The sequence below is a fragment of the Narcine bancroftii genome, chromosome 6, assembly GCF_036971445.1.
Source record: "Narcine bancroftii isolate sNarBan1 chromosome 6, sNarBan1.hap1, whole genome shotgun sequence".
In the NCBI taxonomy this organism is placed as follows: domain Eukaryota; kingdom Metazoa; phylum Chordata; class Chondrichthyes; order Torpediniformes; family Narcinidae; genus Narcine; species Narcine bancroftii.
The window spans coordinates 5,147,070-5,163,588 of record NC_091474.1 but is presented as its reverse complement, the minus strand read 5'-3'; the positions used below and the strand labels follow the sequence as shown (position 1 = coordinate 5,163,588).

The 16,519-nt window shown below is 42.1% G+C and overlaps 2 protein-coding genes across 5 annotated transcripts in view; one reads left to right on the top strand and one right to left on the bottom strand.

Annotated features, from left to right (window-relative positions):
- rtel1 (regulator of telomere elongation helicase 1) overlaps positions 1 to 10,216 on the bottom strand; it is a 94,416-nt gene extending 84,200 nt beyond the window's left edge. Inside the window, exons 1-3 of one of the 4 annotated variants that reach the window (XM_069883711.1) lie at positions 10,035 to 10,216; positions 1,356 to 1,480; positions 164 to 359 (exon numbers count right to left, since the gene is read on the bottom strand). In XM_069883711.1, coding sequence (XP_069739812.1) covers positions 164 to 359; positions 1,356 to 1,457 — 298 coding nt within the window. In that variant the 5' untranslated portion in view covers positions 1,458 to 1,480; positions 10,035 to 10,216. Of the gene's footprint in view, positions 1 to 163; positions 360 to 1,355; positions 1,481 to 10,034 lie in introns of those variants that run through there. The other 3 variants (XM_069883708.1, XM_069883707.1, XM_069883710.1) reach the window with 3 other exon arrangements.
- Positions 10,217 to 14,899: 4,683 nt separating this feature from the next.
- LOC138737408 (stathmin-3-like) overlaps positions 14,900 to 16,519 on the top strand; it is a 33,537-nt gene continuing 31,917 nt past the window's right edge. Inside the window, exon 1 of the mRNA XM_069888147.1 lies at positions 14,900 to 15,027. Within this exon, the coding sequence (XP_069744248.1) occupies positions 15,009 to 15,027 (19 nt within the window). The 5' untranslated portion in view covers positions 14,900 to 15,008. The remainder of the gene's footprint in view (positions 15,028 to 16,519) is intronic.

Here is a 16,519-nt window from a genome sequence, read left to right as displayed (position 1 = left end):
TAAAGGAAAAAAAAAGTCAGGATTCCAATTTCAGCTCTTCCGATACTTGGTATTGAAACATGCATATTAGTGAATGTCAGTTTGATATCCATGATAAATTCCACCTTGGTTCCTCAACAAGGAGGTACAAGGAGGAAAGTAAGCAAGGCAAAACTGATCTTACCCAAATCAGCATCTACAGAACTACTGCCCCATGAAGACAGAGGCCTGCCATCAAAAAGTTCACCACCATTCAACTTCTGGGCTATTTTATTGACAGAAATGCTGTCCCTTAAGTGCTGCCTCCAAGCCAGGGAAGCACACAAAAGAGAAAGTGTTTTTCCTGTTCCTGTTGGGCTTTCCAGAATCCCATTTATTTTCTGCAAAATTAAAAAAAATGTATACATTAGCTTCCATAGTACATCATTTCACCACAGAAATGTCTCCAATTAATTAGTAAGTAGATACACAAAGTTTTGAGAACAAAAGTTTACAGAGTGAGAACCCTTTATAGGCTAGCTTTGCAATTGGAAGATGGCTCAGCAACAGAATTGGAAAATACACTGTATTGGACAAATCTCATTTCTGGCTGTCGAATATCTAGTATTCTGTTATGTAATGCCAGCAGTATCAGTGGGTGCAATATTACTCCTGGCCAACCGTCAGCAACAATGGCAAAATTCTGTGAACCATGGATTCCAAATTTAATAGGAAATGCCAAGAACACAATACAAATAAATGTACTTCTGTGTGTCTATTTACTAAAAAAAAGGACCTGCGAATTTCAAGGTAAGTCTTTCCACTTTTGGCCTGGATTCTGAATTGCTAATCCACTGTTATTAGTGGCAAGATGGAGATCAGTCTTTCTGTAGATTAAGGTACTTTGAATGATTGAGCAGACTAGCAAAATGTCACTAATTAGAGGTAGTTTTACATTGGCCACTAATTACAGGTAGTCCTCGTTTACCCTTCAGAAACACAAACAAGAACATCACACGGAAGTCAAATGGAGCACAAGATGACAATTAACCTCAATTCTCTGATTTATTAATCTGTTTAAAATTCTCATTATTATAGATTCCTATATTCACCCAAATCAATATGATTCCTACTTAATCCTTAGACTCATGATAGTAGATCATAAAAAAAAGAACAAGTGGGACAAAATGACAAGTACCTACATAGATGTGAAGTGTGCCAGGAGACAGTTTGGAGAAAAATTATGATATTTATGATTTTAAGCAACTCAACGACTGTGAACGCTCTAATTTAACCACTGAATAAAGGAACCACAATGTGACTTGCTTGAACATCTGTTTTAAATGTCAGAAAGAAAACAATGAAAATATTGCTCAATAATATGCAAGGCACTGTACCTTTTGGAGGCATTCTATCACCTTGGACATGTAATCTTCTTGGCATTTATAGGGAATATGAGGAAAATCGATATTAATCCCATCAATCTGTAGTTGGGGCATCTTGCTCACCACAAGGTACTAAACTAAAACACACAAAAAAATTGAAAAACACGATTTAACATCATTAAAGATTCCAAATTTAATATATTATACTCACATCAAGTAATTTCTGTATAAAAACAAATTCTGCTCAATATCCTATGAAGTTAACAAAGGAAGTTATGAGACAAGCATAAAAAGTCACAAATTTCAGAATTGTTCCTTTTCACATCTGTTCAACTCTAAGACAATTTAGCACACTTATATGTATACATACACTTGAATGTATTCCAATGCAAAATTATACTTAAGCCACACCGCTGTAAACCATAAAAGCAAAGCACTGCTAAACTCAGTACATCAATACTTGGATTATCAACTCTATGTTTTATTGCCAAAACTTTAGAACTTACTGTTGTTGTACAGATTTCCTTTTAATATCATGAGAACCATGAGAAATCAGGGAAAAAGTGGGTTTTTAGATCATGTATTCATATTCACAGAAAGTTTTAAGAAATTTTTAAAATTAAATTTAGAAATAAAGCACAGTAACAGGGCCATTTCAGCGCACGAGTCCATGCTGCCCAATTAACCTACAACCCCGGTACATTTTTGAATGATGGGAGGAAACCCACACTGACACAGGGAGAACGTAGAAACTCCTTACAGACAGCGTGGGATTCAAACCCTGTCCCGATTGATGGTACTGTAAAGGCGTTGTGTTAACCACTACTAGGAAAAAGAACTTTTGTATTATGGAATAAAAGCAGTTACAGAAAGGAAGGAGGCCTTTTGCATTGTCAAATCCATAATGGCTCTACACAAGAGCAATCTACCTCTTCCCACCCACATTGCAAATCCTTTCCTTTCAGTCATCAATCTACTCAACTCTAAGGCCACTTCACATGACATCCGTACGTATCCACAATCTTCAATGTGTTAAGTCATGTTTATTGTTATCTGATTGTATAAGTACAACCCGATGAAACAGCATTCTCCGGTCCTCAGTGCAAAACATGCAGACACACAATACATATGCAGGACAAGTATTTTCTTTCACAAATACCTAATTATTGTTTTGTACATGTGAGAGTCTTAGAGGGTCAGTGCGAGCAGTTCCTTTGGACATTCAGCATTCTCACGACCCATGAAAAGAAGCTGTTTCTCAGCCTGGTGGCGCTGGTTCTGATCCTCCAGCATCTCTTCCCCATCTGGAGCAACTGAAATATGCCATATGCAGGGTGGAAGGGGTCCTCCATGATTTTGCATGCCCTCTTCAGAAACGACCCCAGTAGATCATGTTGATGAGGGAGGGAAGGGAGACTCCAGTGATCCTCTCTGCCACCCTTATGGTCCTGTGGATTTATCTCCGATCCATTTCTCGGCAGTAACCGTACCACGCTGTGATGCTTGTATTACAATTTTTTTAAAATAAAGCCAAAGACCCTGTCTGGTTTACCAAACCACTTTATCAACCAGCCCTGCCACTTTCAATGAACAATACACAAACTCCTCAAATTCTATTTTCTATACCCCTTTTAGAAATATGCTCACTTGGTTATATGGCCTTTTTTCATTTTTCCTTCTAAATTATAAACTGAAATGAATCACCATCTCTCATCTACTGGTCTATTCCATTAGCTCAGTTAATTCCGAAGTCAATTACAATCTCTTTTGCAAATCACCATACCTCCACACGTTGTGTCATTTGCAATAATGAAAATGGTCTCCCATATCCCTCATCATCGTGCATTCCTGATGTATTGCCCACTTCTCATTCAAAGAGCTCTCTTTCTGCACTGCCCTCACATTTTTATATTCCTATTATTGAATATCTTTCTTTTTCAATTATTTTATTGATTTTAACATATGCAAAATACAGAGGTACATATGGTAATAATAATAAAGTAAATTAATATAGAGTTAAAAGTACCAAATAACAATGAACAAGGTACATATGAACCCATGTTAATTAATGAAAACAAGGGAAAGAGAGAAAAAGACATATTCCTAAACTAAGAATCAAATCCCACCCTATGGGGGCTTGCTGGCCAAGTTAAGGAGTCTCTTACTAAAAATAACAATGGGGTCGTTAAAAAAAGCAAATCATTAATCTACAAATTTTGAAAGTAATTAAAAGGACCCCAAAGAGAAAGAAAGTTAAGATCCATTACAGTAGTAGAATACTTTTGTTTGAGAGAGAGATCTGCCATTACATCTGACAACCATTGAGAATGAGTGAGAGGGACAGCATCTTTTCATCTCTGCAAAATGACCCTTTTAGCCATGAGGGAAGCAAATGCCATGACATGAGATTGTGGAAAAAGTCAGTATTAAATCCATTGACCCACTTACTCCAAAAATATCAATGAAAGGGCTAGGAGTCAAATTAATATTAAGAACTTGTGGTTGTGTGGGGGTGAACAGACTACACCAACAGCCGTTATTGAACTCGACCAACTGCTTAATTAAGAAGAATGTGCGTGCTGACATCCCGCCGGCTCCCAACAGCACTCACCATTGTGATGTCTCTGTGTAAGTTCTCATCGCAGCAATCCGGTTTGCGTGCAGCGGAGTACGGTGCATTCCACTCCTCACAAAAACATACTGACAGTCTTAGGGACATAGGAAAACGATGGCCCGTGTCATGAGGTAGGGATAGGAGCCAAGGTGCCTTGTCAGGAGTGCCGTGGGCATGTCTTATTGCCCTTGAGCTGCTGGTACAAATTCGCCCGGGACCGTAAGGGGAGCCCCATACACCAGTTCAGCAGAGGACGTGGCCAGATCTTCCTTTGGCACTGTGCGTATGCCCAGCAGCACCCAATGCAATTTGTTTACTCAATTTGGGCCTTTGAGGCATGCCATCAGTACAGTTTTTAAATGCTGATGGAATCTTTCAATGAGGCCTTTGGACTGGGGGTGCTATGCCATGGTGTGATCTAGCTGGGTGTCGAGGAGCTGGGCTAGCACCGTCCACAATGACGACATGAACTGCACTCCTCTGTTGGAGGCTATGTTGGTCAGCAAACCAAAACGGGCTACCCAGTTTGTGATGAAATCCTTGCACAGGGCGTAGTGGAGGTGTCCGAGAGTGGGACAGCCTCCAGCCACCTCGTGAATCTATTGATCACAGTAAGCAGATATTTGGCCCCCTTTGAAGGTGGCAGTGGCCCAACAATGTCCATATGAACGTGGTAGAAACACCTGTGTATCAGAGGAAAAGACTGTAGAGGGGCTTTTTCACGTCACTTCACTTTGGTCGCCTGCCAATGCACACATGTCCTGGCCCAGTGGCTGATCTGTTTTCGTAGACCATGTCACATGAACATGTCTGCTACAACCTGCTTCTTTGCCCAAATGGATGCATGTGCCAAACCATTTATTGTGTGGAACACATGGCATTTTCAGGCAGTGGGAACGATGGGTTGGGGCTGGTCCGAAGATACATCGAATAGAGGGTGGCACCAGAAAGGTTGAACTTTATATCCTCTAGCTTTAGGTCCAAAACAGTGGTGTGTTAGGCCAGTATTTTGTCATCTTGCTGCTGAGCTGTTGTGAGGGGTGTGTAGTTGATTCCTGGAGCCAAAACATGGATTGAATGGATGGACATGCGAGACAGATTGTTTTTGCCTGCGATGTGCCACACCATAGTAGTGAGTTCCTATATATGAGGTCTGCTGTCTAGCTGACCATAGGTCATAAACCTTGGCGAAGGTAAACATGAGGGGCTTATGATCAATGAAGATGGTAAATTCTCTTCCATCCAGGAAATACTGGAAATGACGAATGGCAAGGTACAAGGCCAGGAGCTCCCGGGTGAATGCACTGTACAGCTCTGGGGGCTGTAAGTGCCTGCTGATGGCGGCGAGGGGTTTCCAGTCTCCGTTGACCAGCACTCTAGGATGCCCCCGATGGCCGTGTTAGATGTGTTGACCACAACGGCTGTGGGTGCATTGCCTTGAAGATGTACTAGCATGGTTGCATTGGCTAGCGCATCTTTAGCCCTTTTGAAAGCTGTTATCGACTTCTCGTCCCACATCAGCCCTTTGGGCTGTCCTGACAGGAGCCTGGAAATGGGCTACATGGTTCTGGCCACCACGGGTAAGAATCGATGATAGAAATTCACCATCCCCATGAATTCCTGTAAGCCCCTCACTGTGGAAGGCTTGGAGAACTTGCAGATTGCCTCCATCTTGGACAGAAGTGGCACTGCTCTGTGTCGGTCAATGCAGTCCCCGAGGAAGTCCATAGACGAAAGGCTAAACTGACGTTTAGCTGGGTTGATCGTCAGACCATACACACAGCCGCTGACAGAGCTGATATAGATGCGTGCGTGCAATGAGAATATCAACCAGGTAAATGAAGATGAAAGCCCGAAAGTATGGATAAGAAGTGTCTTAATGGCGTTGAACCTGACCAAAGTATGGGTTGTTGTAGGAAATCGATGATCCTGTCGGCGGTGCCCTGATCCAGCGAGCCAACCATGTACCTGTAGTAGTACTTCGTGTTTTTGAGGTGATCTGCCTTATGTGAAACTGGGCCTCGGCCTGCTCGAACCACACCGCTGGGTGTGAGGACCAAAACGTAGGCAGCTTCAGGGAAACCGCATTCTGTAGATATGCATCATTCATTTTCAGGGTCCCAAAATGTTTTTGGGCCCGTCGGAGTCACCATTGTGGTCATGCGGTGGTGCAGTGAGCAGACTACACCAACAGCCATCGTTGAACTCGACCGACTATTTAATTAAGAGCAGTGTGTGTGCTGATATTCTCCCCCACCCCCCCCCCCTCTCCCCAGCTCCCAACAGCACCCGCTATTTTGACATCACTGTGGCAGATTGTGGCGTCAGTTTTCATCGCTGCAACCCAGTTCGCTTGCAGAGCACCCTGGCCCGCCACAAACTAACGATAAGATACGAAATACCCCTTGCCAGAAATTAAAGAGAGAAAGACATAGCCAAAACATATGATACAATGTATCTTCCTCAGTTATGCATTTATCACATTTATAGGAAATATTAGGATAAAATTTAGCTAACTGAATCTCAGAAAACTGGGCTTGATGGACAACTTTAAATTGAATGAATGAATCCCTAGCGCAAAGAGAAGATGAGGGAATACGTTTCAAAATAGAACCCCATGTAGTTTTAGCAAATGGTTGTTAAAAGTCTTGTTCCCATACTGTTATTGAATTTAATTTCTTTGCTTGTTCTGAAGGCATGCTTGAATTGTATAGCTTATTTCAATCTCCCACATTAAAAGCTATACGAGAATAACTGCTCACAGGGGAGGTGGTAAAACTGACACAGGACTGGAAATCATAAGAGCTGAGAATATTAAAGAACCAGGATATCAACAAGAGATTCAGAACTGATGCTGTGTGATCAGGCCAACACCAGAAGCGAAAGATCCATAAGCAATAATAGTTTCATTTGGAAACAAGAATTCTGCAGCACTCATGGTCAGTGCAATGATGTTACATCACCATGGAATGGCGCTCGAAACCCATCTTGTCATGACTTTCAATGTTCTCCCCTTGTCTGCATGGGTTTTCCCCGGAGGCTCCAGTTTTCTCCCACCATTCAAAACATAGCGGAGTTGTAGGTCAATCGGGTGTAATTGGGCGGCACGGGCTCGTGGGCCTGTTACCGTACTACATCTCTAATTAAAAAAATTAAATTCAACATTTTCAGAAGAGCAGGTTACAGAATGAGAGAAAGGGGTGACAACAGAGGCCTTGAAAGACTCAAGTACCCCACATCAAGCACGCTGCTTTCAGTATTACCCTCTGTCCTTAATCAAATACTGCATCAAAATACAAATTGGTTCTATATTGTGGTAAATTTTCTGAATTGCGTGCCTCAGGTAGCACCAAAAGTTAAAACTAGAGTTCAAGGTGGTTGCTTTGACTAAAAATAGTTATGCAGTGCAAGGGAAAATCGCAATACAATTACATAGTTTATTATTACAGTTTTTCTTAATGATCTATTTTACTATTCTAGTTTTTCTTCACAAGCACCTGCTTGGCTGCAGCAAGTAAGAATTTTGGGCATATGTACATTGTACAATGTGTATGACAATAAACTCCATGACCAGCAGGAGGCTACAAAGTTATTACCGGTTGCAGTTTATCCCCCCTTCCCATTATAGTAGTCCAGATGCCAGAAATATGGACCACCTGAGAATCCAGACTTTTCAAAAACTCTCAAACTTTTAAAATTTAGCGGGCTTCTGTGTGTGTGCGTATGTATACATGTGTAAGAGCCATAGATGCACAGCGGCAACAAGCAACAAACAGTGCAGCAGACGTAACCGAAATTGCGGAAATTAATGAAAAAATATTTATTTTTTCTACTTTGTATTTTATATAAAAATGTTTTGTTAATCAACAATTTGTAGACTGTATTTTCTTTTACTGTATACAGTTAATTTTTTAAAATTTCAAGCATTACAGGCTTTTTTGTACTAAAAAAGTTTACATTTTTGTCATGTTGACTTTATTTTTCTTTAAACTATTTGTTTTGATAAATGTTCATCTCCTCTTTATTACTCCTTAAATTTGAATTTTAAAAGGACTGCCCGAGAACCCAGAAAATCCAGACCAACCCAATCCCTGAGCAATCTGGATTTTACGAATTCTACTGTTATTACTTTGGTATGTTGAGTGAGCAAGTTTTGCAATTTTTGGGTTTTCCTTGAAAACATGTTACTAGTATTCAAATTTGTTTTCATCAAAATTTCAATTCAGTATCGTCGTCTATTGCAATTTTCGTCAATTGCTGGTATAAACAAAGATCCCACCTCACAAATCGCATCAGCCTCTTCAGGTTAACTTCCCATACACAGAAAACTGCCCAGCTCTTCGAACATCAGTCACAACAGTTACATGCAAATTATCAAGAACAAAAATCCAAATACTGTCCATATCATTTGTCCTTATCATATGACAAAATAATCTGGAACGCCCCTGATATATAACCAGAACAACCATTAGATGGAATATATTAAGGAGACAGAGAGTCTGTGGCCTGCACTATTGAGTTATTTTAACACCTTTCTACCCAGTTATTTAATTATTTGTTGTTGCACTTACCTTCTGTGCAAGTGGACTTGCTCTAATAACACACAAAACAGTTTTTTTCAAACTGTATCTCAGAACGTGACATTAAACAATTCAATTTAGAATTGCTGAGTGTAATATTAATGTAAACAGGGAAGAGACCACGTGCCATTTTTAGTATCTTTCAGTTCTTGCTTACCAATCAGACTCTCGTTCTTGAAATGACAGGCATTCACACAAGATGCAGAATAATTACGAGGTTTCTCTCTTAATACACTTAATCTTCTCTCTGAATCTAATGTATGGATTGCATTGTGCTGACTCATTCTAAACTGGTGTCCTCTTGTAAGTGAAGCTCTTGTAGTTACCAGCAGTTGCCTCCTTGAAGGACCTGCACATCTGCGCAATATACTCCATCCAATGGTCATTATAAAATTGGATCACCTTGAAAGGGCTTCCAGATCTTAAATGGTTTCCACAACAGTTAAATTTTCATCTCTTCTCCACCCAGATAACTCAATGTGCTGGCTTTTAGAACTCCTGTTACCTTCTGCTTCTCGGTAAACATATTTGCGACATCTCCATGACTGCACTTCAAAGAACGTGCCACCAGTACTACCTCTGAGCATCAAGCACCCAGTCTCTAACCTCTGGATTGTGTCCTGAGCGAAACTTTACAACTTCTTCAATGCTCTTTCCAAACTCATCACCATCTGACCCACTCTCCCAGGTCAGATTAACGAATTGCTTGAATTCTCTCATGCACGCACAACACAATCTGTGTCCAATAAAACATTTGAATGTGGCAACTTTGAGTCACAGTCATTAACCCAATAATGTATGCCTGACGATGGACTTAAAACTGTTTTTCCATGCTGTCATATTGTCCCATCATCTCTTCTCATCACTCACTGCACAAAATGAATGAAAAAGTGCTGGACTAAATCATCCGTTCAAACTTCTAACTACTTTTTCTGGGTATTTTGAGCTCATCTTTCCTACCGAGGGTAGTAAAGTTCCCTCTTTTCGCAATGGCATTACCCTGTTCTCCAAGGTCCTCGACAACATCATTTCCTCTCTCCGCAACGCCATTCATTCAGGTCAAGGGCAAATGCCTATGGCATCCAGCATCTGCAATAATCAATGAACCAACGCACACGACTTGCAAGAGTCATTCACCTTGCAACTTCTGGAGGAACTCCAATGTTGGCACCGCACAGTGGCTGGTACAATTCATCATAAGTCATGATTTCAAAACTGTAGATATAACTGTAGATATAATTTAATTCATCTGCACATCATTTAGAATTTAGATATCCAATTTAGAATTGGATATCTGAAAATATGCAAGATGATGCATGTTATATGCTATTACTAGATGACTATGTATGTCTTTGGCTTGGCTTCGCGGACGAAGATTTATGTATGTAGATTTATGTTAAATATTATAAAAAGAAGAAAGGAATGAGATGTAATAAATGGAAACTGAACAGATTGAATGACAGTGACATTAGTCTATAATTCGGTGTTTATATTTACCCTGTTGGAGGATGTGCTCTGCACCTGCATCAAAACGCTCCTTAAACTACTCGAGATGCCTCCAGGGAGAGATGGAGCAGCCGTGAAGAGACAATGGTTCACCGAAATTTAGGCTTCGCGGCCTAAATTCGCGCTTCTACGGTGAAAGCCCGCCGCCGCCCCGCGCGCCCCCTACCGGATCAAATCGGCCTTCTCCCGCACCATCGCCGCCCCGCGCGCCCCCGACCGGATCAAATCGGCCTGCTCCGGCACCCCTCCCGCCCCGCGCGCCCCCTACCGGATCAAATCGGCCTTCTCCCGCACCGTCGCCGACCCGAGCGCCCCCTACCGGATCAAATCGGCCTGCTCCCGCACCGTCGCCGACCCGAGCGCCCCCGACCGGATCAAATCGGCCTGCTCCGGCACCCCTCCCGCCCCGCGCGCCCCCTACCGGATCAAATCGGCCTGCTCCCGCACCGTCGCCGCCCCGAGCGCCCCCTACCGGATCAAATCGGCCTTCTCCCGCACCATCGCCGCCCCGAGCGCCCCCGACCGGATCAAATCGGCCTGCTCCCGCACCGTCGCCGACCCGAGCGCCCCCTACCGGATCAAATCGGCCTGCTCCCGCACCGTCGCCGACCCGAGCGCCCCCGACCGGATCAAATCGGCCTGCTCCGGCATCACCGCCGCCCCGAGCGCCCCCTACCGACGGGTCTGCTCTCCTGGTCGTCCCGTCCCGCGCTGCATTAATTGGTGGGTTCAATGGCCTCTTGGCCACTCTCTTCTCTGTTTACCACCATTGGTAGCTGAGAGTCCCTTCCTCCATAATGCACCTGCAGGGACAGGGCTGGCAAAGTTGGCAAAGTAAGCTGGACTCCCCACAAATGTGAGGCAGGTTTCCATGTTTCTGGATGCTGCTGGCCGTGGAGAGATGAAATAGCCATGGTCTATGTCGGAGATTAGGAGATGGCTTCGCCCAGCACCTCCTCTCCGTCCGCAACAGAAGTGACCTCCCCGTAGCCAACCGTTTCGATTCTGAGTCACCCTCTCAAGCTCACGAGTCTGTCCATGGCCTTTCACAATACCCCACCCTGACCACCCGCAGAGAGGAGGAACAACACCTCACTTTTTGTCCTGGCCCCCTCCAACTCCAGGGCAGGAACATTGAGGCCACTGCATTCTACTAATCACTTCCTGCAGTGTCCCCTCCCCCTCCAACTATCATCTCCCACCCTCACCACCCCCTTCTCCCCTTCTCCCTTTTGATCGGACATCTCTCACGTTCCCCCACACCTCGATGAAGGGCTCAAGCCTGAAACGTTGGTTCTGTATCTTCACCTTTGCTACTCAACGGCACTATTTGACCTGCTGAGTTTCTCCAGAATTTATGTGTTTTTCATGGTTTGCAAATATGTCTCCTTCAAAATGATCTGTAGAGCACCACAAGGTACAAGATAAGACCACTGGGGATGGATGGCAGTTGTTTGTCTGAGGTGAGCTTTTAACAAATAGTGCACATTTAAACACAAAGGTCAAACAGTGCCCTTTATGTAGCAAAGGTAAAGATACAGAACCAACGTTTCAGGCTTGAGAGAATGCCGGCATTTTCTCATACCTTGATGACAGTCAAGAGCTTCAAATTCCTGGGGGGTCAACATCTACCTGGATCTGTCCTGGAGTCATCACATTGATGCAATCACAAAGAAGGCTCACCAGCGGCTATACTTTGAGAGGCATCTGAGGAGATTCGGTATGTCACTGAAGACTCTTGAAAATCTCTACAGGTTTACCGTGGAAAGCATTTTGGCTGATTGCATTGTTGCCTGGTACAGAGGCATCAACTCTCAAACAAGAATAAACTCCAGAGGGTTGTTAATTCTGCCTGCAACATCACAGGCACCAGACTTCACTCCATTGAGGACATCTCCATGAGGTGGTGTCTTAAAAAAGCAGTCTCTAACCTCAAAGACCCCCATCACCCAGGCCACGCCCTCTTCACTTTGGTATCATTAGGATAAAGGTACAGGAGCTTAAAGTTGAGCGCTCAACAGCACAAGGACAGCTTCTTCCCCTGTGCCATCAGATTCCTGAATAATCAATAATTTTACGAACCAAAGGCACTGCCTTACTTCTCGAGAACTTTTTTTTTTCTTCCAATGATGTAGTAAGATGGTATGAAATGAATGTGCAAGTATGATGCTGCCACAAAACACCGAATTTCATGACTTGTTCATGACAATATATTCTGATTCTGACAACTAGTTCCATGCTCATCCACAACCTTCAGAGGCACAAATGCTCAAAGAAGCTCTGGTAGGATGTTTTGTCCTTCCAGAAATGTGAGATCTTTATTTGTATCTAGGGTCACCTTTTCTCTCTTAGTCTTCAACCCCTGCAAGCAGCTCTCTGGCCACTGCAAATTATTTCAGCATTCTCTTGTGAATTTTGTAGTTCAACACTGTTTAGCTGTGCTGTGAATAAGTTTGTGCCTTTGCCAAGCTGCCGTTTTCATGTCTCATTGGATGATTTGGGATTTTGACACATTTTCTGCAGAAAGATCTTAAAATAAAACTTTTTAAGATGGATTTATGATGTGCTATCTTTGCATGGAATATAATGAGGTAGTGTTGCCAACACTTCGGGAAAAAGGGGGTGGGGTGGGGTGGTGAAGAATGGATTAGGGCAAGAGGGTTTGAGCCGGGAAGTCGACCGGTGTCACGACTGTGTGCCTGGAGTCGTGTTGGGGTGGCTAGCAGGAGAGAAGGGGTAGTGTGGAATCTTTCAGGGGTGGGGTGTCCTGACTAAAGCTCAGCCCAGATGGTAGTTAAACTGCCGCTGGTTGTAGTATGAGATGGCCTTCAAGTATAATATAATATCCTTGTTCCCTTCTTCTCTATTTATTCTTACAATGCGTAATCCTGCAAAGTTGAAATTAAGGTTATGTCAGAGAGTTGTGGCAGATGTGGATTTCAGTCTTGGAACTTCTTTCTGTCAAATGACAGGCCCCAGTAGATTTGTTTGTCAGAGGTAAACAAGAGTCCAGTGGATGCTGGAAAACTGGAGCAACACACAAAGTAAATAAATTGCTGGAAGTCATCATGTAGGTGCCGTAAGAAGTTAAGAAAACAAATGGTGCCTTGGCCTTTATTGAATGAAGATTTAAGTGCAAGTGTTCAGATTTCTTAAAACAATTATGCAGGCCTCTAGTGAGAAGACTCTGGAATATCATCCATTAACTGATTCTTAATCCAGGCCAGTATATTACTTGATCCCATCCACTAAAATTTTGCTTCATAATCCTTTACCTAAGGAATTTTCACAGGGCTTAACCTCAGAAATGTTTGTGGTTCCTGCTGATAAGATGTTAGCCCTGGGTGGGGATTTTATTTGACAAGGGCTGAGAGCCCAATAGCTGGGATTGGCTGTTCAGAATTGTGATTTCTTCTTTCAAACTGTGACAAATCTTCAGAATTCTCTGTCAAAAATGGATGTAGAGTCTTGGTTACTGAGAAAATGCTGTGCTCAAGTACTTATGATGGATATAGGAGCTCTATGGTCAGCCGGCTGCATCACAGTGGGGTATGGTCGTTGCAGAGAAATGGATCGGAGGTCACGCCATCGGAATGTAAGTTGCAGAGAAAATCACTAGTATCTCCCTCTCCTCATCGATGTGATCTACCGGGATTGTTGTCGGAAGAGGGCGGGCAAAATCATTGAGGACCCCTTCCATCCCCGCACACAGCATCTTTCAGCTGCTCCCATTGGGAAAGAGATACAGGAGGATCAGAGCCAGCACCGCCAGGCCAAGGAACAGCTTCTTCCCATGGTCAGTGAGAATGCTGAACGACCAAAGCAAATGCTTGCATCAACCATCCATAATCTCTTATTTATGAAACTATTTATTTATTTGTATATATGAATACTTGTCCTGCATTATTTGTCAGTCTGTGTGTTATGTCTGTTTGTGTGTCTGCGTGTTTTACACCAAGGACTGGAGAGCGCTGTATCATCGGGTTGTACTTGTGCAATCAGATGATGATAAACTTGACGGCTCAACTTATATTTAAGACAGGGATTAATGGAGTTGTAGGTACAAAAGTAACAGGTTAAAGTAGGAAAGATAGGTTCACTGAATTTCAAAACAGACGTGGGGCCTCTGCCTCAACTTTGTTAATGTTTTTAAAAAAATTTTGCTGATTGTAGTTTTAACTGATCTTAATTTTTTTTAAAATTAATTATTTACAATTTTTAATAGTTTTAAATGCCACTGAAAGTCAGAATAACTAAAAGACTATGAAAAATCACTGGCAGCTTTTCCAGCTGCTAAGAGCTAGGGTTATGTCACAGGGAGGGTCTCTGTAATGAGGTGCCTGAGTGAATAACCCCACGGATAATAGAGAATATTTATGTGTGAAAGATAGGAGCTTGGTGGAATGCTGTGCAGTGCACAGTACTGTAAAGGTTAATGGAATTGTAATATCCATCATAAGTAGTTGAGCACAGCATTTTAGACTTGCTTTAGTACATGAAAGTACTTCTTGTGCATATTATACGTAAAAATTTGTTCAGAGGTCAGCAATATTTATTTTGATCTCCAAACATCATAAATACAGAATATTGTATAAACTATTCAATAATAATTTACAATGTCAAACTAGCTGGAACAGCTCCCATTTGGAATGTGCAATTAGGAGGGGAGTTTTTATGTGCACCGCCCAATTCAAACGGTTTTATCTGCACCCTTTGAGCCTGGGAGATGTTCGGATCATTAACAAATTAATATTCATTGTGAAGAGAAAGAGGCAGTGCAGCAGTGACACCAAGGCACTCGCAGTACCACTCACATTGACTGTTTCTAACAGGCTGCCTCTCCTCTTCCCCTCCTGCACACTGCACACCACTGAGTCCGTGCCTTATTCAGACATCTGCCTCTACACCACTGCAGCAGAGACCCGTCTCATTCCTGCTAGTTGAGCCTCAACATCCTACATCATCATGTCTAGCACTGTAGCTGGTATGTAAATGCATTGCTTTATGTTGATTGTTTTAGAAATATATTTTGCATGTTCATTTATTTTTGGGATAGCAAAATATTGTGTTGAAAAATCTGTTCATTTTCCAAGGGCAGATCTGAATGAAGTGTGGGTTACAGAATTATTGCAGTTAGTTCAAATGATTGCTTTAAAGGATTATTTAAAATTGCTCTATTACATCATTGAAGTATATGGTGCAATTTGAAATGATGATGAATAGGAAATTGGTATCAGAACTGTGTTATTTAATCAGTGGGAAAAAAAATGATCAGCAATTTTTTCAAGCAGTGTGAGGCAAATTTGACTTCACGCAGAAGGTTCCACCCAGCAGCCATATTCCCTCCCCGGGTGGACAACAAACTGTATAGGTCTGGATGGATGTACATATACCCTGAGAGGGAATTGATCAGAAATAACATTGAAGGCAAACACACTGGGTGACACAAACCTGCGTAGGTAGCAATTTGCATTGGAAATAGGCTGGGGAATGTCACTGAAACTAGGTCAGTAAAATGATTAAATGAAGGGAAAAGACTGCATTCAGGAGATGCTCAGTTATCAGGCCAGCAAATTATATCTGACCTGACCACTCAGCCAGGTCTCTCGTTAGAATTCTGTATTTTTCCTTAAGACAAGAAATTTCAGGTTCCAATTAAATTTAGAAAATTGGATTGTCTTAAGATAGTTCCCTATTAAAACAATTTGCCATTTCAATGCAGAGACTGCTACTGTTAGCAGGCCAAATCCCAGAACCAGTTATCAAAAATAAATGGGGATTGTTGGACAAAGATTATATGTTTACAGTGCTAGGATTTATGATAATGTTTGTTTGTGTTACAAATGAAAGAAATGAGAAAAAGTAGGCTGTTTGTTGAGGAGAGCAAAATCAATGTGCTTTTACTGTGTTGTTGAAGTATTAATTCTTCTCGAACAGAATCAATTCTCAGTGCTACATGAATGAATAGAGGTTAATAATTTGCAAATGCAGCAGGATCTGTGTAGATTTCCAGAATTACTAAATTGGTTTTACTTGAAGAGTATATTTTAAGGAATATTACATTTAAATTATAAGAGAAGAGCATGCTGGGTAAGCAGCAACAACATGGATGAAGTACCTTTTGTGATTAGTAAGCTGTAAAGAAAATCATGTTGTATAATGGAGATTCCTGCAATGAACCTGGCACTGACTCTACAATGTTTCAAAGCAATTTCTCAGGTGGACAATATGTGCACAGTTTGCAAAACTATCAAGTATTTGGCATAAATCAAGCACCATGAACTAGACACTCTGGAATGAATTCTACCAGATAAACGAGTCTTTGGTAATTAGAGCATGCTTCATAATGCATAGAGTCAAGAATTTGTCAAAATCTTTTCTCCTTCATATACAGAATAATAGACTATGGACAAAATAGATTGTTTATTGCTTCCTGGCAGACCTAATCCATGTGTGCATAGAAAAAAGGCATTGGT